Here is a 22,887-nt window from a genome sequence, read left to right on the forward strand (position 1 = left end):
CATTGCAACGGTCTACTATCCATCACAAAAAAGGAGATGCTCCTTAACTCGAAATTACTGCTTTGACAGCATCTACACCGATTGAGAAATATCTTTCATTAGTATAAGTAATATATACCATTGATTTACAGAACGAAACATACATTTCATGACAACCTCCACTGACACTGAGTGGATGGGGGAAAAATATGATTTTACAATAGGGTGTTGCATATAAGATCATTGAGAGACAGAAAAAGTTAATGGTTCTCTAAAGTCATACCAGTCGGGTAGACATATGATTTTTTAAATCACCTTGAAGCACAATGAGTACAATGAGATAACCAAAATTGTATCCAGATTTTTATCTTTCAGACAAATGTTAATCAGTACTACAGAATTTGTAATGGTCAGTATTCAGAATCACACAGTAAAAGGACTAACCCATACATACTGGTGTCTTGCTATGCCAAGAACAGCTGCTTTAGAGACAGTAAAATTCAACTAAAATCTGTCTCTTTGTGTTTGAAGGATCAACAGCTTCTTGCAAGTAAATCAAAGGGTTAGGCTTTACTGTCATTGAAGATATTATCATTCAAACATGACCACAAACAAGTTTAGCTACTATTTATGATTCTGCTGCACGTTAGACTGCTTCCTCAATGACAAGCAGAACTATTTTCTTCCCCAAAATCGCCCTCACAAATATATATCACTGCTTCTCTCACTCCTTAAATTATATCATTTGTGTCAACATTTCTTTTTAGAACCGTTGAGCAATTTCATTATTCTTTAAGAAGTTGTTAACCTTTCTATGCGCTATTAATCAATGTATTCCACCAAATGTGAATGTAAACGTTTGGTTCAAATTCACTCTGAAATGCAGCCATACCTAAACCTGGGAGGTGTTAGTGCTGCAATCTTATGACAGTCCCCGCATACAGTACGTAATGCATTGGACTATGGAGCACAAAGGGTTTTTGGAAGTTCAAGTTCGTAGAAATAGCAATCAATCTCTTTTGTACAAGGCTGCAATTCAGTTAAGTCTATATTACAAGGCAACGTAATAAATACAAGGCTAGTACAAAAAAAAGCTCTTATTTACAGTTTTACAAATTACATATTCAGTGTAAATAGTGTGCTTTAAAATAAACGAGTTTTATAATTCATTTTGTTATATTTTTTTTCTTTTATTGTATCTATTCCTTTAGATTTTCAAGGTGTTAAATAGACGCATTTTTATATCAAGAATGACGTCTGTTAAAGTGCTGATAAAGTAATTCTTGAATGTTCAGGAATTATCCTGTACAATATTTAAAGCTATAGTCTCTCAATGCGACAATGTATTCACATTGCTTTGCACTGTTTGCAGAAACATGCAGTCGGTAATTTATCCTTCGCCAGTAGCTTCGGGCTTCATTATTTGATAGGTTATTAAATATTCTGGGTAAGCCTGGAAATAAAAGAAAGAAAAAAAAAAAACCACATGTATTATCAATTACCTTTATCACTTTAGTTCTTTTAAACTATTCTGCATACTATGCATTTCAATTAATATAAGATGGGAATACACCTTTGGTTTGAAGAGTAAGAGTTTGGAGACTCTCCTAGCTATGCTGATGCAGGATTTTCAATTAAATCCCCCATTACCATACAACAGCAGATATTACAGACAAGTACCTGCTCTCCCCGGTAGATAACATATTCTGCCAAAGCAAGCCCGTTCACACTAGGACGACCAGTTACTGAGTGATGACCAGGTGGTGAATGAGCCATCTTCATTGCACTGAATTGCAGGAAAGACTTTCCCAGTGTCACACGACAAAACAGCAACTGCCTATAAAAATCAAAGCAAATGGTGTGATTGATAATAACTTGTAATAACTTACACTCGCATTCAGTGAATAACTTTAAAAAGTTTACATGCGTCTTAACTAGATGTATCTGGCTAAAGCAAGCATTGGGTGCTTCAACTTCATAACTAATATTGATGAAAGAATAGTTACCCCTTTCAGGCTAATTGGAAATATGCCAGATGGCCTTCTTTGAAATGCATACAAAATCAACAAATCCCATTTATTATACTGAATGTACCTATGAGAGTTTAGATATTGGCCACTGATTGTTGTGTTTGTAAATCATGGTGGTCCCAGGTTCTGCGACTACTGTGATTCACTAATCTTGCGAGCAGGGCCCTCGGTTTGTCTTAGTCTATCAATTCTAATTTTGTTATATTTTTTTTCTTTTATTGTATCTATTTCCTTTAGACTTTCAAGGTGTTAAATAGACGCATTTTTATATCAAGAATGACGTCTGTTAAAGTGCTGATAAAGTAATTCTTGAATGTTCAGGAATTATACTGTACAATAATGAAAGCTTTAGTCACATATATTGTAAGTACTGCAAAAAATGTTTGCACGATATAAATATGAGATAGTAATAATCGTTTTTCAAAGACATTTGTATTTAGACATACCTATGGCACACATAACATGATCTGTCTTTGTGTACCGGGCATCCAGTGCCACCTCCTATTCCGTAGACATACTGGTTACTTTTTGAAGAGTTTTCTGCAAAGTATATGCCAGCTCCAAACATACCACCAATGTATGCATGTCTTTCATCAAACCCCTTGTGGATAATTGCATTAACAAATGGAGAACCTGTAAATATAGTGATAGTGTTACGTTCTTAATGATGTAGCCAAATAAATCCACTAGAAACCCATTAAACATTGGAAACTTCTGTGGATATAATAACTGAATAAAAGCTAGTTTTATAAAATGAATAATAGAGGCCCTCAAATCCCACGTACATTTCCCATTGCAAATTAGTTAGGTAACATTTAAAGTAACTTGCTTTATAAACATGACATCAATTTCAATAATATTTTGAGTGCTTCAAAAAGAAGAGCCACTGTCTACATGACCTTAAATAAATATGTTAATTACCCCTCACATGGTAATACTTTGCAGGGGAAACCGATTACTTGCAAAATGGAACAAATGCCCTAGAATAACTTATCCCTTACATAGTGCTCAACTTGTAGCCTGTAAGTTTTCACAACCAATATGATTAAAATATTGTTAGTTATTAACACATTTGAATAGTCATGCCCTTATTTTATGTTGCATGTCCATGGCTACCACAACATACCGTGAAAAAGCATCCGTTCATTGGAATGATTGTGATTTTCTTCTGTGACCTCTCTTCGCCGGTGAGTGTATCTTTCCCAAAGCTTTTTGTTACACACTTTCTGAACCTAGGTATAAATAGTTACAACATATATATATATATATATATATATATATATATATATATAAACTAGTTAAAACCATTTTTTGTACATCTGGTGAATAAGCCTTATGCATCAAAAGCAATCAGAATATACCTTTAATATGTTATATCTGTTAAAGATGCCGCCTGCGTGTCCACCATCTCTATGTTCTCGGACAGTGCTTTGCATCTACGAAGAAGAAAAAAACCATGCAAACAAAAATAAATACCAGAGCAAAAAATCTATATATTTTTTTAAATATGTGTAGATTCCATCTGTACAAGTTGTTTCCAGATTTGGTTAAACATATTTACCTCTTCCTCTACAGAAAGAAATTCTTTGTCATCTGAAGCTAAATCGATTAGTATGGTTCCACTGCCAGATGTATTTAAAGTCAAATATGCATTTAAACCTAGGTAAAAAAAATACAGAAACCTCAGAGAGTGAGCAAAGGATACTGAGAGTGCAGTAAACTTGATTGCACACCAAAATATATGAAAAGTTACACCATAATGTAAAGGAGGTTAGTTTAAAGAGGGAATTTTATTAATTTGGTTACCTTGTTGTCCCGAGATCAGCCTCTCTACACCTTTAATTATTTTATGCCTGTGTCCATATGCATTAATTCCTATTTCCTTGAACTCCTTGTGGCCCATTTCAATTAAGACATCAAGTGTGATCTATAATTTAACAAAAAATAACAATGATATAATTTATAAAAGCAAACATATAGATTATAACCTGAAAATATTAAGGATTATGCAGTTTTAGATTTTTTCTTTTTGGTAAAAATACACAATTTCAGTTAGACGTACCTGCTCTCGTTCAAAGATATCAATAAGGTGATCAAGGCCAAGGTTCCTCAAGAACTGATTTATGCTCAGGTCCACACCTAGAACTAACCACAACAAACAAACATTTGCATCACTAACGTTAAATTATAATGGAAACATAACTATCAATTGACTTATCTTTATGGCTAATTTTGCCTCTTTATAATCTTACATCTTTTTAGGAATTTAAGAACCTTTAACTTTAATGTAAAGGATTTGCACATAAATGCTGCAGACCGAGCATTAATAGCACTTGTGTTAGTAACGGCGCTTATAAGTTGTACAAAATAACAATCTTACACTTACATAGAAGGGACAAGCATTTTGTGGAGTTTAAAAACATCTAAAGATAGAAACAACTCCTTTATCGAATATTGTATCCACCAAAAAAACTGCCTTTTAATAAAAAACACAGGAGCATGTAAGGCACAAACCACGACCACAACTAAAAACCTTAGATAGATACTTATAAAGTTCAGTAGCTTTATTGGCGAGATACAGCACATGCCATTTCACTACCCACAGAAGTGAAAACCAATTCACTTACCTTCTTCCTTTTTCTCCAAGCCAACAGCGCCTTCAGCACCGCTGCCAACAGATGATGTTTCAGAGAAGCTGGCTGACAGATTATCCAGGCTACTGGCGGCAGATAAACTGGGAGGACTCGAGGGCACAGAAGACAGGACCGGGACAGAAGCTGCAGTAGGCTGCGACACGCTGATAACCTGTGGCTTATAAAATGTTGGTAGTGCGGCCGGGGGCATCGCGGCTGCGAGAAGCGCACGGACATCATCAGCCTGTTTGAGAAGAAAACCAATAAATCCTTTTTTAGCCATTTATAATAATTTGTTTGACCGGTTGGAAATAATCACACTAAGAATTGACAGATTGAGATTTAATTGCTTGCTATTAAATTTAAGGATGCAGTGCAACTTCATGTTTAACAGTTAATAGCTACAAAGGCCATGCTAAATCGTCGTATGGTACATAAAACAAATGCACCGAGTAATGTACATCTTGTATTTATATAACATTATCAAGAGGGACTTTTTGACAAGTGAAAATACAAACACACACAAATTTGAGAATGCACATGTAAGAACACTTGTTGCTCGAGCGTGGTTATAACTGAAGAACAGCTATGGTGAGATAACGGTCACTTTTAAGGATGAACGGAAATCAGATGGCGGAAGTGATAGATGTTACAATATAGACTGAGATTTCTGTGAGACTACAACTCCCATCAGAAAACAGGATCTTGCAAAAAGCCTGCTTTGGACCAGCAAAATTGAATGTATCTTTTTACTTACAGTAACAAGGTCTAACGGGGTTTGTCCTTCTTGATTTTTCAGAGTAGGATCCGCTCCGTGTGCCAACAGCAAAGCGCAAAGCTGCGTCCTTCCTTTCTGGGATGCTTCGTGTAGGGGTGTAAAGGCCCATTTATCAAAGGCATTTACAGATGCACTGTATTTTATGAGTAACGCTGCCACATCCACATGCTACAAAATAAGGACAGCCTTACTGATTCGTTCCTTGCATATGGCCATTACAGGTGAGCAGAACAATTATAATACATTTCACAGGGAGTATTGGAGTTTAAAGTAGTTTGGGATCGAACACACGAACCAATCCAATGGAATAATATTTTTGTACAACCGAGTCCTGTAAATTAACTATTCACTTAATGTTGATTACCTACTACAATGTGAAACACAACTGAAGTCTACATGAATAGGCTGGTAAATACATTAATATTATTTAATGCATTTAATACTGAAAAAAAAAAAACAGAACTAATACATTTAAGGGAAAATGGCCATATATTTTGAGCTATAGCGCCATAAAACTTTAGTTATAAATCAGAAAAATTACAAAAGGCACACAAAGCCAGCCTTACCCCATATGATGCTGCATTGTGCAAAGGGATTAGTCCCCCTTTATCCTGTGCATTTACATCAGCGCCATGCTCTAAGAGGTACTCTGCAACCTCCAGGTTATTATAGCCAGCTATGAACAAAACATTCAGTTAAAAAAACAACACACACATCCTGGTTACATCCGTTAATATATTTAATAATAGAAATTAAATCGCAGTTTAACATGAATAAGATATGCACAAATTCAGTTTTCTTTTTAATCATAGATAATCTTGGTGCCAAAGTCGTATTCAATAATCTGGAAGTGTTAAAAAAGTTGTAATCACCACCTGCCACGAGGCCCACCTGCTCAACATCACACAAGTTTTGTAAATACTATTACACAACTATTTGGATAACCAAAAATATGCCCCACATGCTTGCTTTAGAGCAGGTCTAAACCGCTTTGAACATGTCCTCTCCAGAATAAACATACTGTAACACTTACCTGCTAAATGTAAGGGTGTAGAATGTCTGCCTTGTGTATCTCTGCAATTGACATTTTCTGGGGTGCAAAGTTTCGTAAGCCGAGCCATGCAACCCTTTTTAGCGGCATCAAGCAAAGCAGCATCTCCACGGAGAAGATCTTGAATATCAGTATCTCCATCCTTCACCAAGTCCAATGGTGTATTACCGTCTCGGTTTTTCTTTGTGGAATCGGCTCCGTGCTGTGGACCAAATACCACAATTTAGCCATTTTGTTAACAGTTTATTCAGTTATTCAGCCGTTGTGCTGTAAAGGGTCACCTCTTACTTATAGAGCTTATTATAGCGCAAGACTGAACACGACACACGGTACTGAATTACTTTCAAAGGCTACTACACTTTAGATAATTCCTTCCCTAATGCAATTACCAATATGTACCAGTCCATCAGTATGTAAATTATAACCTTACCTGTAGCAGAAGCTTGCATATCTCATATTTCCCTTTTGCTGCCGCTTCATGTAAAGGAGTAAATTTCCATAGATCTGCTACGTTAATAACAGCTCCATGTTTGACTAGTAATTCGGCCACTTCGTAGTGGCCATAGGAACAAGCATTGTGCAGAGGAACCAAACCTCTGAAATAACATAAGGAGATGAATTGTAAACGTGTGAATCTATACTCTTTTTAGTTATTTAAATCTAAATGTCAGTTAATGAGCACCAAGTAGCAGTTAAAAAAAAGACTATACATGTGTACAGAAAAGGTTTACTGTTTTGTACGAAAATATGAAAAATGTACCGGCTATGCATAAAAAATATTGGTATAATGTAAATAATGTGGAACAGCACCCATAGCAACATACAGACAACAGGAGGTTCACTGCTTAGCACTGCGCACAAAATGCCTGCATTTCTTTTTAGAAGGTGGAAAGCTTTTGAAATGTGTTACATAGTAAATGCTGTATGCAATCAACCTAGTGCCAGCACAGTTCTTTAAAGCATCATGGACATAACATACGCTCGCTGGCCACTTCATTAGCTACACCTTGCTAGTACTGGGTTGGACCCTCTTTTGCCCTATGACTTTCTACAGGGTGCTGAAAACATTCCTCAGAGATTTTGGTCCATATGGACATGATGGCATCATGCAGTTGCTGCAGATTTGTCGGCTGCACATCCATGATGCTAATCTCCCGTTCCACCACATCCCAAAGGTGCTATTAGATTGAGATCTGGTGACTTTGGAAGCCATTGGAGTATAGTGAACTCATTGTGTGAATTGTATCCTCAGTTTCCTGTTCTTAGCTGACAGGAGTAGTACCCAGTGTGGTCTTCTGCTGCTGTAGCCCATCTGCTTCAAGGTTCGACGTGTTGCGCGTTCACAGATGGTATTCTCCATACCTTGGTTGTAACGAGTGGTTATTTGAGTAACTGTTGCCTGTCATGTTGAACCAGTCTGCCCATTCTCCTCTGATCTCTGACATCAACAAGGCATTTTCGTCCACGCAACTGGATATTTTCTCTTTTTCAGACCATTCTCTGTAAACCCTAGAGATGGTTGTGCGTGAAAATCCCAGTAGGTCAGCAGTTTCTGAAATACTCTCACCAGCTCTTCTGGCACCAACAACCATGCCATGTTCAAAGTCACTTAAATCCCCTTTCTTCCTCATTCTGATGCTCGGTTTGAACTTCAGCAAGTTGTCTTGATTATGTCTACATGCTTAAATACTGCCATGTGATTGGCTGATTGTGTTAACAGGCAATTGAACAGGTTTACCGAATAAAGTGGCCAGTGAGTGTATAATACGATTAAGGCTAATGAATACAATTTAACTTTTATTACAATTCATCCAAATATGATTAGGCAGGAACTGATGTTACAGTGCCTTTAGTAGCAACTATTCTACCCTCAGGCCTAAGAATTTAGTTTGAAGGAGAGCCTAGTGTGGGGGACTTTACTTTAAGTGGCTACAACACTTAATAAATAAAAAAATAAAATCTTATTCCCTTTAATATTAAACTAATATTTTCTGCATACACTTATTGCATGCTTCATTCAGTAAGGGTTATTCCCCTTGTTTAAAGTAAGTGGCACTAAGACATTTAATTACTTTGCTTAATAGACATCATACAAAATCTGTAGTGTTTAGGTCTCTTAAGTATGATTTATATTATGCAAAGTGGTGTATTATAGTAGGGCTGCAACAACTAATCGATAAAATCGATAATAATCGATAATGAAATTCGTTGCCGACGAATTTCATTATCGATTAGTTGAATCGATTATTATCGATTATAAAATGAGGGTTTTTTCAGAGCAAACGCTCTGAAAAATACCCCTCATTATATAATCCGTTTAGTCTGACTCACAGCAGCAGCTCCTACTTACCAGCCCCTCCCTGTAATCACTGTGACAACTTGCCCCGCCCCCTTCCTTCTCCCAGAAGGCCAGAACCACATGGCTGTGACACTCATCTAACTGTAAGTATAAAATTAATATTTGGGCTGCTGAAAGTTAGGGTAAGTGGGAGTTAATTTAGGGGCAGTTATGGTTAATGGGGTGTTTAGGGTTAATTTAGGGGAAGTTATGGTTAATGGGGTGTTTAGGGTTAATTTAGGAGCAGCTGTGGTTAATGGGGAGTTTGGGGTTAATTTGAGGCAGTTGTGGTTAATGGTATGTTTAAGGTTAATTTAGGGGCTGTTGTGGCTGACAGGGTCTTTAGGGATAATTTAGGGGATGCTGTGGTTAATGGGGTGTTTAGGGTTAATTTAGGGGCAGTTATGGTTAATGGGGTGTTTAGGGTTAATTTAGGGTAGTTGTTTTGATGGGGTATTTAGAGTTAATTTAGGGGTAGTTATGGTTAATGGGGTGTTTAGGGTTAATTTAATGATGAGGACTGAGGGTTAATTTGATTAATTTAATAAAGTTAACTTAAGGTGCAGTTAGAGATAAAGGGGGGCCAAACTAAGGGGAATCTAAATCCTGGGGCAGTGAAGATTAACCCAGTACTTATTTAAAAAAGTATGATGTCAGTGTGATGTGAACGGGTCTGTGACTCTATGAGGGCACCATGAGATATCTGGGGGGTATAAGGCATATCAGGGGAGGACGGAGAGACATATCCGGGGGTATAAGGCATATACGGTATATAAGGCATATGTGGGGAGGGCAGTGTGGCATGTCTGGGGAGGACGGAGTGGTGTATCAGGGTGTATAAGGCATATCTGGGGCCACAGTGGCATATCTGGGGGTAGACTGGAGTGGCATATGTGGGGAGGGCAGCGTGGCATGTCTGGGAGGTAGTGTGGCATGTCTGGGGAGGATGGAGTGGTGTATCAGTGGGTATAAGGCGTATCAGGCACAGTGGCATATGTAGGGGTTGAGTGGCATATGTGGGAGGCAGCGTGCAGTGGCATATGTGGGATGCAGCGTGGAATGGCATATGTGGGAGGCAGTGTGGAGTGGCATATGTGGGAGGCAGCGTGGAATGGTATATGTGGGAGGCAGCGTGGCATATGTGGGAGGCAGAGTGGAGTGGTATATGTGGGAGGCAGCGTGGAGTGGCACATGTGGGAGGCAGCGTGGCATATGTGGGAGGCAGCATGGCATATGTGGGAGGCAGCGTGGAGTGGCATATGTGGGAGGCAGCGTGGCGTGGCATATGTGGGAGGCAGCGTGGCGTGGCATATGTGGGAGGCAGCGTGGAGTGGTATATGTGGGAGGCAGCGTGGAGTGGTATATGTGGGGGGCAGCGTGGAGTGGAATATGTGGGAGGCAGCGTGGAGTGGCATATGTGGGAGGCAGCGTGGAGTGGCATATGTGGGAGGCAGCGTGGAGTGGCATATGTGGGAGGCAGCGTGGAGTGGCATATGTGGGAGGCAGCGTGGAGTGGTATATGTGGGGGGCAGCGTGGAGTGGCATATGTGGGAGGCAGCGTGGAGTGGTATATGTGGGGGGCAGCGTGGAGTGGAATATGTGGGAGGCAGCGTGGAGTGGCATATGTGGGAGGCAGCGTGGCAAGCCTGGGCTCAAACGTGCATAAATTGGGGGGGGCTGGTTGGGAAATAAAGACAAGAAATGTATTTTATCAAAGTTTTTTTTTATTCTGATGTTTGTATTTAACAATTTGTTTATTAAATTATTTTAAATAAATGAAAAATTTACATTCATTTTTTTATCCGATTAATCGATTAATTGAAAAAATAATCGGCCAACTAATCGATTATGAAAATAATCGTTAGTTGCAGCCCTATATTATAGTAACATGTTTTGATACTATACTTGTTTTTCTTATATCAAGCAGAAGACATGCAGCATCATTAACACATTTACTATCCCCTTAAAGACCAATGACGGACCGGACAAAACGGTCAGGTAACTACCAGGCATTAAACAAGGGATCTACGATCACTTCGCTTAAACAGTGTTGCAGCAACACAGAGATCTACATCATGTCTGGCCCCTCCCTGGGGGGCGTCAACGTCCACCATACACTGTATCAACAATCGCCTCCTAAGCTTCAGTGGCGTTGTTGAAATGACTCGATAGCAAGGCATTTAGCAACACGTAACACAAAAACAATAAAATAGAATAAAGTTTATTATGAGCAAGTCCTACAATTAGCACTGTATTTTCCCAAAAATCCTGACATGGAAAGAGTTAAGATAGAAGCATTTCCATTCTACTTTGACAAAGGCTGGCAGTAAAATTGGTGCATGGAAAGGCTTAAAATAGCTCCATTTGAAATAAATAGTTTTCAAAAATATATGATTTGATAGGGTAAACTGAATTAGACAGCCTCAAAGATGTCCCATTTACTGTAATCGAGAGATGTTACTGAACACATATTGGGGTGTCTGACAGTGGTCATATACCAGGAGCTGTAAATACATACATGGAGTATAATTTGTGTGATAAAAAAAAAAAAAAAAACACAAAATAAATTACTACCACAAAGTTTGACAAAAAGTGGTAGTAGGGTTAGTGCATGGAAAGGGTTAAAATACCAGCATTTGAAATACCCTGGATTATATAGTTTTCAAAAATATATGGTTAGATGGGGTAATTGCATTGGCCAGCTTCAAAAGATACCTAAAATGGCACATGGGGCAGATTGACCAATAACTTGCAGAAAAAAGCAAACACACACAAAATCATTGGGAAAAACATTTTAGGTGAGTAAAAGATTTTTCAAATAAAAAGTGAGAAAGGGTTTTTTTTTTCAAATTTTCATTGTATTTTATTTTATTTTTTTTTTTCTAGGAAACAATGATATGATCAAAAATAGCATTCAAAGAAAGCCTGAAAAAAAATATACTTAACTTGAGAGGAGAAAATTACTGCTAAACACGAGCACCGCAAGTGTTAAAACAGTCTTGTCACAAAGGGTACAAAAACTAGCATGCCGGGGCAATTTTAGAATAATGCTTCCTTGAGGTTATGGGACACATGAATACGCCTGTGTGTGTGTGTGTGTGTGTGTGTGCATGTGTGTGTATATGAGTGTGCGCTTACCCTTTATCTTTTGCATGAACATCAGCTCCTTGCTGCAGCAAATATTCCACCACTAACACCCGATTGTATCCTGCCGCAAAGTGGAGTGGTGTTGACTGACGTCCTTCTAAGTCTCTACAGTTTACTGTTTGTGGTGTACACAGTTTCTTTGGAGACAAATGAAGAGGGAGAATTAGATGGAAATAGTGGTCTTGCACTGTTAATACAACTTAAAGGTTGCTAAAATCATAGTAGAATAAAATATTAGTTTTGTTGGGAACACTTCGGTCTACAGAAATACTATATCAAGAATAAACTCTGCAAACAGAACAGGCCCAATATATTGGATGGGATAGGGTTTCAAGAAATACACTGGGGCTGCCACTAACTATTTTTCAATTAATCGGATAAAACAGGTCTTGAGTTTCTGCTTTTCTAGTGGCCTAAATTTGCACAGTTAATGTCTTAATAAAGCACTTACTTTGACAGTTTCCAAGTCGCCAGCCTTTGCAGCTTCCAGCAGCTGGCGATCATTATCCGTATTACTGAAAGGCGTACCCACTGTGGAAAAGAAACATTAATTAATGGACACAATTCCATAAATATATATTGTTCTAAATGCTGCATAAAAAAAAAAAATCAAAAAAAAAATAAATCACAGATTTCAATATTTACCATGAAGAAGTTGTCGTAGACTCTCATTACCCATCTGAAGAGCTGTAAAGCCCTGCAGCGACACTATTGCCGGATCACATCCTGAGTTAAGTAGGAGTCGGCAGGTCTGCAAATGGCCACAATGTGCAGCACGATGAAGGCAGGTCTGTCCCAAATTATCTAACGCATTAACCTGTAAAATCAACAAGAAAATGTCAAAAATTGGGGTCCATCATTTATGGCACACTTTTATGGAAAAGCTGATATAATTATCATATTTTCACGTAGGATCTGAATTGTTGCCCTACTACATGCATAATTACTTTTGTTTTGTTTTCTAAACTGCAGCAGACAAGTATATATAGATGTGAATGGGCCTTTTTGTAAAGCTGATTTATCCAAGCTAACTTCCACAGTTCTGTATAAATATATAGTTTGGATTATATTTGTAACCCAGGGGTCACGTGAGATTAAAGTGAAACTACAATTAGCCCTTTCTAATCATCTCTTACTCACTCTGCTGCTAAAAAAAAAAACCCCCAAAACATTAAGCGCGTAGAATTGCAATTAAGCTGTAAGTTATGTAACAAATGATTACTGCTGCTCGTGAGTATGGACAATGCCAGAAAGTACAATGGTAGCAGAAGACAAAAAATCCACTTACCAAAGTATACAACCTGGACTGCAGAACCACTAATAGAGTGTGATACCAAGACCAAGGTCAGAATGAGATGCCAAAGCTATAGACATTAACTGCCAACTGACAGGAACTGTACCTTAGCATCATGCTTCATCAACACTTCTATGACATCATTGTGGGCCTTCTCTGAAGCAACGTGAAGAGGTGTCAAAAAGCTTATGTGGAAAAAGAAAGACAAGTTACTGAAAATTAAACAATCTCTGAACGACTGATTTTTTTTAAAAAGTTTTATTTTAGAAAAACGGCTTACTCTTTCGTCTTCTCATTGACATTTGCTCCTTTTCTAAGCAGTAGCTCACACACTTGTTTCTTTTTGGGATATGGCGATGCAGCAGCACAGTGCTAAACATAGACAGGAGATTCAAAAAGAAATGCAATCAATTTATGCTATATTCTATATCAACCAAAATAGAAAAGGAAGCTACTTACAAGAAAATAAAAATAAAAAAGAAAGCGCAGAAAAAATCTTAAAGATGCCAAGCAAATTCCATCAGTGCCTAATTCTGTGAGAAGGTTTAAGATAAGCAGACTTTTCCCACTAACTGGAAGTAAGAGGTCAGACAAATGACTTTTGCATAGTTTAAAGCATACAAAAAACCGCCGGCTGGATTTTCTCATCGTACCATAAATAAAATACGCTGCAAACATCCTCTCATTTCCTTAAGAAGCAATCAACTTATGAGAATACAGAAAGCTTTTCATAGGAGGAAGGACATGTGTTGCAGTAAAGATATTGGATATAATGACCAGCACGCAATGCCAGGGTTGGATTCATTTCAAGGAAAATCTAGTCAACTAGAAATGGATTCAGAAATAAGTACGTTTTTGGAATGAAAAAAAAACAATATAGAAATTCTTAGTTTATTTAAAATAATGTAATGAACAAACTGGGTGTTAAAAACAAACAGCAGAATAAAACACTTAAAATTTACATTGACATGTGCACACAACACTTACCTCTAACACAATGGCATTTCTCGCCTTCTTATTTTACTGACATAATAATAAAAGCTATATTTTAAAGGCATCTCCCACACTAGGTTTTAATAGCTAAAAAGGTTTTACTAGTAAATATTAATTCACATGTATTTGCCTACTGCCCCCCCCCAGTTATGCACTTCTGCCCCCAGGCTTGCCACTCTGCCCCATATATGCCTTATACCCCTATATGCCACTTTGCCTTCCTGATATGCCTTATAGCCCCCCATATGCCACTGTGCCCCCTGGTATGCTTTATACCCTCCTATATGCCACTGTGCCTCTAGACTTGTGCATATGGACCAAAAACTATTCAGACAAATTTGTAATATCAAATATCCCTTCAACACTCCTTACCAAAGCAGTCTCATGAGTCTGTGGGTGTTTAAAATTCACTATCTCTAACGACAGATGTTTTTTAAGACGAGCAAGATCTGCTTCTCTTGCAGCCTGCAGCAACGAATGACCTTTAAACTCATCTACAAGGGAAAGATGTAAATAAAATCATTTTCTGTAAACACTGTAAAAATGTAAAAATAGTGCCTAGATTTTGTGTTACAAATCAAACTACATGAAGCTTTGTATAACAACTTATAAGGTGGGGGGGTAGATTCCTCTAGGCCAAAAATAATACCTTGGATCTCATGCAAAAGCTTCCTCAGAGCCAAGAGTATTATACAGATGTACAATAAAAGCAAGTTTGACAATTAGTGTTTAAACAGAAATAATATTTGCAATAGATTGTTGCAATATTACTGGGCTGATAAAAAGAGATCAGAAAGTAGTAAACAAATTATCAACATTACAAATAGCAGTACTTACATGATAGCCTCTCCTTTAGTTGTGGAGTTGGGGCCAGATCAACGGCACTTTTATTATGGCAATTAAGCATATTAGGATCAGCCCCATAGCTTAGCAATAGAGAGCACACTTCCACTCTGTTCTTAGATGCCGCTTCATGCAGAGGAGTAAACTGCCACAGGTCCATTGCATTTACACAAGCACCGTGCTAAGGAGCAAACAACACACTTATTTAGAACAGGAAAAACAACACCATAAGGAGATAACAGTAAAGCAAACCATGTCACTTTGTGTTATGTTCCTTAACACAGGATTCGACAAACCCTGAGCACCCTGCAAGTGTATAAGAATGCGGTGTTAGCCTGTATGGTGTTCTATATGTTACAGTATGGCATTAGCATGAGTGTGTGTCAGCACATAGCGTTAGAGTGTGTATTAAGAGCATGGCATTAGCATCTGTGTACGTGAGCGTAGAATGTTTGTGTGTGCATGTTACTGTAAGGTGTTAGTGAACATAAAATGTTAGACTGTGTTTAAAAGGTGGGCGCCAGGTCGACTATAAATCACTTCCTAGCACCTGGGGTGCCGAGGCGTGTGCCACAGATCCATGGCATCCATCCATGCTATGTGACCCTCCAGTGGTAGAGAGGCAGCAGCAAGCAGCTTGCATGCAGTGCAGACAGGTGTCCATGATGTAAGAGGGAGAGCCGTGTATGAATGTATGTATGTGTGTGTGTGTGTGTGTACTAATCTATAAAAATATATTTAACATATTCAGCTGCACAGCATGAGGGTTTAAACAAGCCCAGGTATGTGCCCCAATAAATAATCTTAATATGAATAGTCTGGATATGGTTTACTATGACACCTTAAATAATTTCCTCTTTGGCAGGTACACTAAAACACTTTTTTTTTTGTTAAAGATAGTGTAAAACAACCCTTGACATCAAGTACTGGGTGCGTTTTATGTTAAATTATCTCCATTGGGGCAATACAACTGCAGACCAGTTGTATTGCCCCAAAAAGCTGGCTTCTACATTTTCTGGCTGGCTTCCAAATCCAAACCAAATCTGTCAAATCATGGCTTAGCAAATGTTTGTAGCAAATGATCTCATGCCCCACATAATAATAAATACAATTACAATACTGCTGGATAACAAATTATTACAACTATTTTGTTTACAGTCCTCAAGTTATCATCTGGTGATTCTCTATTACGATTCCGGCATTTTAAGGATTTTTAGGTGGCCTAAAACCATTTTTGTGACACTGAGCTTCTATCAGTGCTGTGGGAGGGCATCACTGATGAAGCCTTATGACAACTCTCACATGATGATGGGAGGCAGAAATTGCAACATTCCCCACTCATACAGGAAATGCAACTGGAGTGTTTTTAACCTCAAGGGATTTAACATTTTGCTAAATAAAATGTTATTTCTGACGTATATTGGCTCTTTAAAACGCATGGAAAGAAAAAGAAAACACACCTTAACAAGAAGTTCCGTTACTTCATAATGTCCATATGAACAAGCATTGTGAAGGGGTACCAGATCCCTTAAGAGAAGAAAAAAAAGCCTCAGTTTTTTTCCTGCAAAAGGAACAGTACTCATACATAGAATCAACAATATATGCAGTAAAAGGATTATAAAAAAAATGCAGAGGCCACCTGCAAGCATACAAACACGTTGATCTCAGCTTACATTAGTATTTCCAGATCTATACATAGGATGTACACATTTTGAGAATTACCAATAGAAAACAAAAATCACTATACCCTTTATCTTTAGCATGCACATCAGCTCCATGGTGAAGTAAGAGTTGCACAATTTTGACACGGTTGTAGCCTGCAGCTAAATGCAGTGGGGTTGACTGTAAAGGAAAGGGACGAGAAAAAGGAATATATTATTTAGAAAACACTAGCCAACATACTGCGATATACCACTGGTTTGCAGCTCTAGTCCCCGTGAACTCTCAGCGGTATATATATTTTTAGAATAACCTAAAGCTCTGTGAATGCAGGACTAACAAAGTAATCAGTAGCTTAGCTTTTCCTTTTGCAAGATTCACCTTGGCTGAAGATCCCTGAGGACTGGAGCTGAAAACTGCTGTCCCATCCTGCTACACAGCAACGAAGAGGAAAACAAAATAATCAACTGTCATAAGACTTTCAACCCAAAACATCATTAAAATGCTCAACAACGATGCATTGATTCCCATTCTAATGCCAGAGAAGTATACCTTTCTCCCATCGCCGGCATGACAGTTGACGTTAAGAGGAGTCAGTAATGCCATCATTTTCTCCTCATTTCCACTCCTGGAACGATGTCATGAAAATCCATAAAATTTTAGAAGAAAACAAAATAAAATAAGAAAAACAATCTGTGAGAAATTTCAAGCTTGGCATCTAAACAGAATGAATGCCCCCTCTACAATAGAAGATTTTCAATGATGTGGCAAAAAATGATAGAAATGGTTTACTGAGATACATACCTTGCACCTTCTAACAGCTCATCTTTCTTGTACTCTCCTAGCAAATGGAAAAAAATATATCCGCTTTGAAATAGACAATAAAATGGTTCCAAGCACACAAAGCGTAGCGGAAACTTAACTGCTTTAAAATCTTTAAGGCAAAAACAATTATTACCTGTCAACACAGCTTTTGCAGATGGGTCAGATAAGTCTAAAGCAGTCCTCCCGTCTGTATTACGGATAGTGGGATCAGCACCGTGCTGAAGCAGTACTTGAAAAAGACAGAAAGATTTCAGTAACAGCAATTGCATAAACCAAAAAGTGAAACCTATGTTAAAGAAGAAAGAATTGGGTATCTTACTGAAGCATTGCTAAATCAGGTATGCTATGCCAAGGTGTACAATGTAAAAACATTAAGATACTCAAATAATGTGCCATTTTGTATCTAACTATAAAATATACAGTATATAGTTTATTCTATAAGTTCCACAGCGCAGAAAAGGCCATGCTGAGAAAGCAGCATTATGGCCAACTGTACCAGCTTCATAGGCAAACATTCCTTCACATCAACATTTCAAGTCATGTGCAAAACTAAACTTAGACTGGCTGCCCATGTGACTGCCATTCATTTAAATACAGCTGAACTATCATCTAAGAAATCGGCATGGTGGAGATTTTCTTTGTATGTATGGTATAGACACGTGGCTCCTGAATCTAAAACGAGACCAAGGACTTAACAGCAGGAAAAACGGGAAGACTAGATAGCCTAAAACAGTGATGGCGAACCCGTGGCACGCGTGCCGCTGTTGGCACGCCGAGCCGTCTCTGTGGGCACGCCGTGACTACAGTAATATACTATAGTCACGGCGTCCCCCGGACTACATCTCCCACAGTTCTCAGTGCTGAGCGCCGGGCGACTGGATATGACGCTTATATCCAGCCCCGGCGCCCAGCATAAACAGCTGTGCGCGGCTGCACTGCACAGTTAGAACGGAAGAAGCAGAAAGGAAAAAGCAGAAAGGAGGAAAAGGAAGCAGAAAGGAGGAAAAGGAAGCAGAAAGGAGGAAAAGGAAGCAGAAAGGAGGAAAAGGAAGCAGAAAGGAGGAAGAAAAAGCAGAAAGGATTAAGAAAAGGTAAGATTTGTGGAGAACCAAGGTGGGTGGGTGGTTGATTATTGGGGGGGTCTGATGTGGAGAACGAAGGTGGGTTAGGGGGGTCTGATGTGGAGAATGAAGGTGGGTGGGGGCATCTGATGTGGAGAATGAAGGTGGGTTAGGGGGGTCTGATGTGGAGAATGAAGGTGGGTTAGGGGGGTCTGATGTGGAGAATGAAGGTGGGTTAGGGGGGTCTGATGTGGAGAATGAAGGTGGGTGGGAGGGGGTCTGATGTGGAGAACAAAGGTTGTGGGGGGGTCTGATGTGGAGAACAAAGGTGGGTTGGGGGGGGTCTGATGTGGAGAATGAAGGTGGGTGGGGGGGTCTGATGGTGGAGAATGATGTGTGTGCATATACATATGGTAAGGCATATGTATGGGCACTTGGGCAGGCATATGTGTGTGTGTATAGGGCAGCTGTGTATATGTGCGTGTATGTGCATACGTTTATGGGCAGTGTATATGTGAAATCCTTAAAGTGTGGAATTCTCTGCCAAATAATTTTAAGTCAATGAAAACACTTGGGATTGCTTTTCTTTCTTTGTTTGGGTCATCCTATGCTTGTGAGCAGCTGTTTTCAGCATTGAATTATATCAAATGTGATGCCAGAAATAGACTAACAGATGAACTCAGTGCTGTATGTGTTGCTCTTAAACTAACAGAGTATGAGCCAAGGTTTGACAAGTTATCAGCATGCATACAACAGCAAAAATCACATTAATTGTGCCCACAAAAGGTGTCTTTAAAAAAATACATGCACGTGTACAGTTGTTTTTTTTTTGTTTTTTTTCAATACAAAAAATGTTTAATGGAAAGCTCTGTTATTGTGTTTTTCTTTTTAAACAAAAGCTGTTAATTAGTTTGAAAAACTGTACGAATTGTTTTTTCTAAACTAAAACCTCGTTATTCAGGTTTAATGGCAGTGTTGGCACTTTGAAAAAAATAAGTCGTTTTGGTTTGCAGTTTGGGCACTTGGGCTCAAAAAGGTTTGCCATCACTGGCCTAAAAGGTTCTTCTCTCCCACCATTTTTTTTTTTCTATATCTCCAGCTAATTGCTAGACAAACTATACCAGGGAGTACGATCTCCACAAAAAGGTGTGTGCATATAATACTATTAACCAGGAGTTCTTCCACCAGTTTAAGTTCCTTGTGTGGCCACAGCCTAGCTCTTGCTATAAAAATTCAAAACATGCAAATCGATATTTACAAACCTATACAAACATCGATTTTGCCCTTGATGGCTGCTTCATGGAGAGGTGTGTAATTCCAATTGTCACGGGCATTCGGATCAGCACCATGTCTCAGAAGGAGATTCACAACTTCGGCATGCCCAAAGGAACAGGCATTGTGAAGTGAAATGAGGCCACCATCATCACGAGCATGGACATTGGCACCAATCTGCAGCAAGTATTCCACAACATCCTTACGACCAAATCCTACGAAAGAAACAAATGGTTTTCATGACAACTTTTTCCAAAACGCACACAACACAGTTCTTTACGCTACTAATAAGTTCAAACAAGCAGTGTATACGTATATGTGCACACACACCTACCTGTTTTCTTTATCCCAGAATCTGCATGGTTACCCATTACCTTATTCTGACTTGTTGCTGAATGTTGTTGTTTGATGTAGCATTTAAGAGGATGATGTGAAAAGAAATAATGCTGGCTCTCCTGTAGGCTGCCACTGACCATAGCTTTCATGGTGAGACCTTTTAAACTAAATATCCCCAAAACACTTAGCATAAAGTATAGGTTGGTCTCAAATTATATATGCTAAGTTCCAACCCCCCCCCCCCAAAAAAGCAATGGCGACTCCTGCCCCTTTAATAAAAAGTTATGCAATGGTGCTTACAGATTGTGTACACACCCACGCAGTGCCCTCCAGAAATACTGTCATCCTAGGTAAATATGCGCAGACGTCTGTGAAAAAAGTGCCTATTGTTTAACCTTTTGATAAATTCTTCAAACAATACAAAAAACACCCTGCTCTCATGGATATCAAACAATTGCAAACAGCACAGGTTTATCCACCCCCAAAAAATCTAAATGGTTAAATATTTGTAATTTGTAAGATTTGATAATGATGAGATAATGATCATTGACTATAAGAGAAATTCTAATACGCCCCACAGTTTGTTTGAACATTTCAATTTCCATATACAGAAAACAATAACTAGGGTCTAGATTTGCGGAATTTATTATATTGAATAACATAATTCTGTATTTTCAGCATTACATTTCAGCTTCCCGCAAAGATGTTGATAACGTTTAATTTATTAGGTAGAGAAATCAAACAATTAAAGAAAATTACAGAATTGTAACTTTCAGAATTAATAAAAAATATTAAATACAACGTTTTCTTTCATATTAGCGGCCTGGAGATGTACTGTGTTAGCCATAGAAAGAGAGAAAGCAAACGTGGTAAGGATGACACCTTTATTGGCAAACATATTACTGATCACAGGCTTTCGAGACTATTTAGGTCCCTTCTTCAGGTACTTTATAGGCCTGTCTGTAAACACAAGCGATGGCTACAGATGGCCTGATAGGAGGATCAAGTAACATGAGTTGCCTCCACCCTAGCTCTATGGCCTAGACCGACTGAGCTCACGCAGGAAGTGAAAATGAACGTAAAAGCCATGTTTCCATGGGGCAATTCCAATGCCTAATGTCATCATACAATCAGCAGGTAAATGTCATAGGTTTCCATGGGGATGACTTTTCATTTAGAATGCTCCCTATTATATGGTTAATGGTCTGCCCATTGCCCACCTTGGGGCCTGTGCGTTACCTGCAGCAAAGTGGAGTGGGGTTGACTTCCTGCCCGCGGTGTCCCTGCTATTCACGTTCTCCGCTTTCACCAGCTTCCTTACTCGTTCCACGTCACCATTCCTACAGGCCTCGAATAGCTCGCGGGCAGGCTCCCCGCTGGTCACCGTATCTCCGTGAGCAGCGGCAGAACCCGAGGCCCCGGCGCAGCGGCGGCCTGACATCCTCCACCAGCAATCACCACCCAGCTGCTTGGGCAAAGAAGGAGCAGTCCCGCACGGGACAGCGTGTACCCCCTGAGCTCCCGGGTCGCAGCCCCCCTTACCACTGCCCGGGCGGGTCACCGAGACCCGAAGGCCATCCCCGGGGCAGTGCGAGCGCACTAGGTCCCTACGAGTCGCCGTCGCGTCCTCTTAGTGAATTTTCACCGCGCTGCCTCTCACTCCCCAGTATGCCATACTGGATAACGAATTCTTTCAGAGACCCCAATCGTGTTGTCGCCCAATTACCCCCAGCATACGTAATCGCTAATCAGATACCGATGGACTCAAGCTTCCAGCGAAAGGCTTGCCCCTACGGTCACGTGACGGAAGCGCGCCCCAGACAAAACAGAGGTCGCGCGCGAATTCACCATCATCCAGCGCGCACTCGCATTCCGTCACACACTGCTAGCGCTCGGCTGCTGCTTGAGCGTGTGACACGGAAACTCCTGCGTGGTTACACTGTATCAGGCAGCGACAAACGCTTGTGGTTTGCTCCACGCGAGCTACATGCACACATTCGTCAATATATAAATATCTAAAAAAAAAAAAAAAGATCCAGTCATCATTTTTGCAACTACATGACGTCTGTGTGGTCTCTTCAAATTGTCGTGGTGTTCTCACAAATGCATGGGGGGTCCTGCTGAATCACTCCATATGCATTTCCCCGCCCTCTAGCTAATAGCTATTTTCCATGCAGGAGGTGCGTTCCACGAAACAAATCGTTATGGCCTACTACATTCATCCACTGTCAGCTTTAGTGCTGGCTTCGAAAACATTGGGCACAGTCTGCTCAGACCCTGGTGCCATGCGTCGAATGCTCTCCCATTGAATTCAATGGGTGTTCTGGCTGCTTCAGTATGTAAGTGACAAGAATATTCAGATCGCTGGAGGAGTATGGCAGCTTTTCAAGAATCCATATTAAAGTACATTGAATACATTCATCTTTTGCAGGACTTTCACAAGAGTTAACAGTCCTTTTAATGGTTTACCTTAACCCCTTAATGACCAGTAACGTACCAGACACGCCACACAAAAACAGTCAGTTAATGACCATTGACGTGCCTAGCACATCATGGCATTAAACAAGCTTAGAAATCAATCTACGATCGCTTTCTTCGCTTAAATGGTGTTGCTGTAATGCCTCTATGTGATCGCCTCCTAAGCTTCA

The 22,887-nt window shown here is 39.4% G+C and overlaps 1 protein-coding gene across 1 annotated transcript; it reads right to left on the reverse strand.

Annotated features, from left to right (window-relative positions):
- Positions 1-1,369: 1,369 nt before the first annotated feature.
- On the reverse strand, positions 1,370-21,680 carry LOC149298941 (poly [ADP-ribose] polymerase tankyrase-2-like). Its single transcript, XM_089486875.1, has 27 exons — positions 21,479-21,680; positions 19,894-20,118; positions 17,704-17,799; positions 17,550-17,586; positions 17,298-17,373; positions 16,834-16,928; positions 16,547-16,613; positions 15,081-15,267; positions 14,616-14,737; positions 13,531-13,622; positions 13,357-13,435; positions 12,602-12,773; positions 12,408-12,487; positions 11,948-12,093; positions 6,902-7,067; positions 6,454-6,673; positions 5,987-6,096; positions 5,400-5,588; positions 4,637-4,886; positions 4,072-4,154; positions 3,816-3,936; positions 3,571-3,668; positions 3,371-3,445; positions 3,136-3,241; positions 2,456-2,642; positions 1,660-1,816; positions 1,370-1,432 (listed from the first exon to the last, which is right to left on the reverse strand). The coding sequence occupies exons 1-27, from the start codon at positions 21,678-21,680 to the stop codon at positions 1,370-1,372; spliced, it is 3,501 nt and encodes a 1,166-aa protein (XP_089343001.1).
- Between the last annotated feature and the right edge of the window lie 1,207 nt (positions 21,681-22,887).

Source organism: Sceloporus occidentalis, unplaced genomic scaffold (genome assembly GCF_023333645.1).
Source record: "Sceloporus occidentalis isolate IW3139 unplaced genomic scaffold, rSceOcc1.0.p SCAF_30, whole genome shotgun sequence".
NCBI lineage: Eukaryota > Metazoa > Chordata > Lepidosauria > Squamata > Phrynosomatidae > Sceloporus > Sceloporus occidentalis.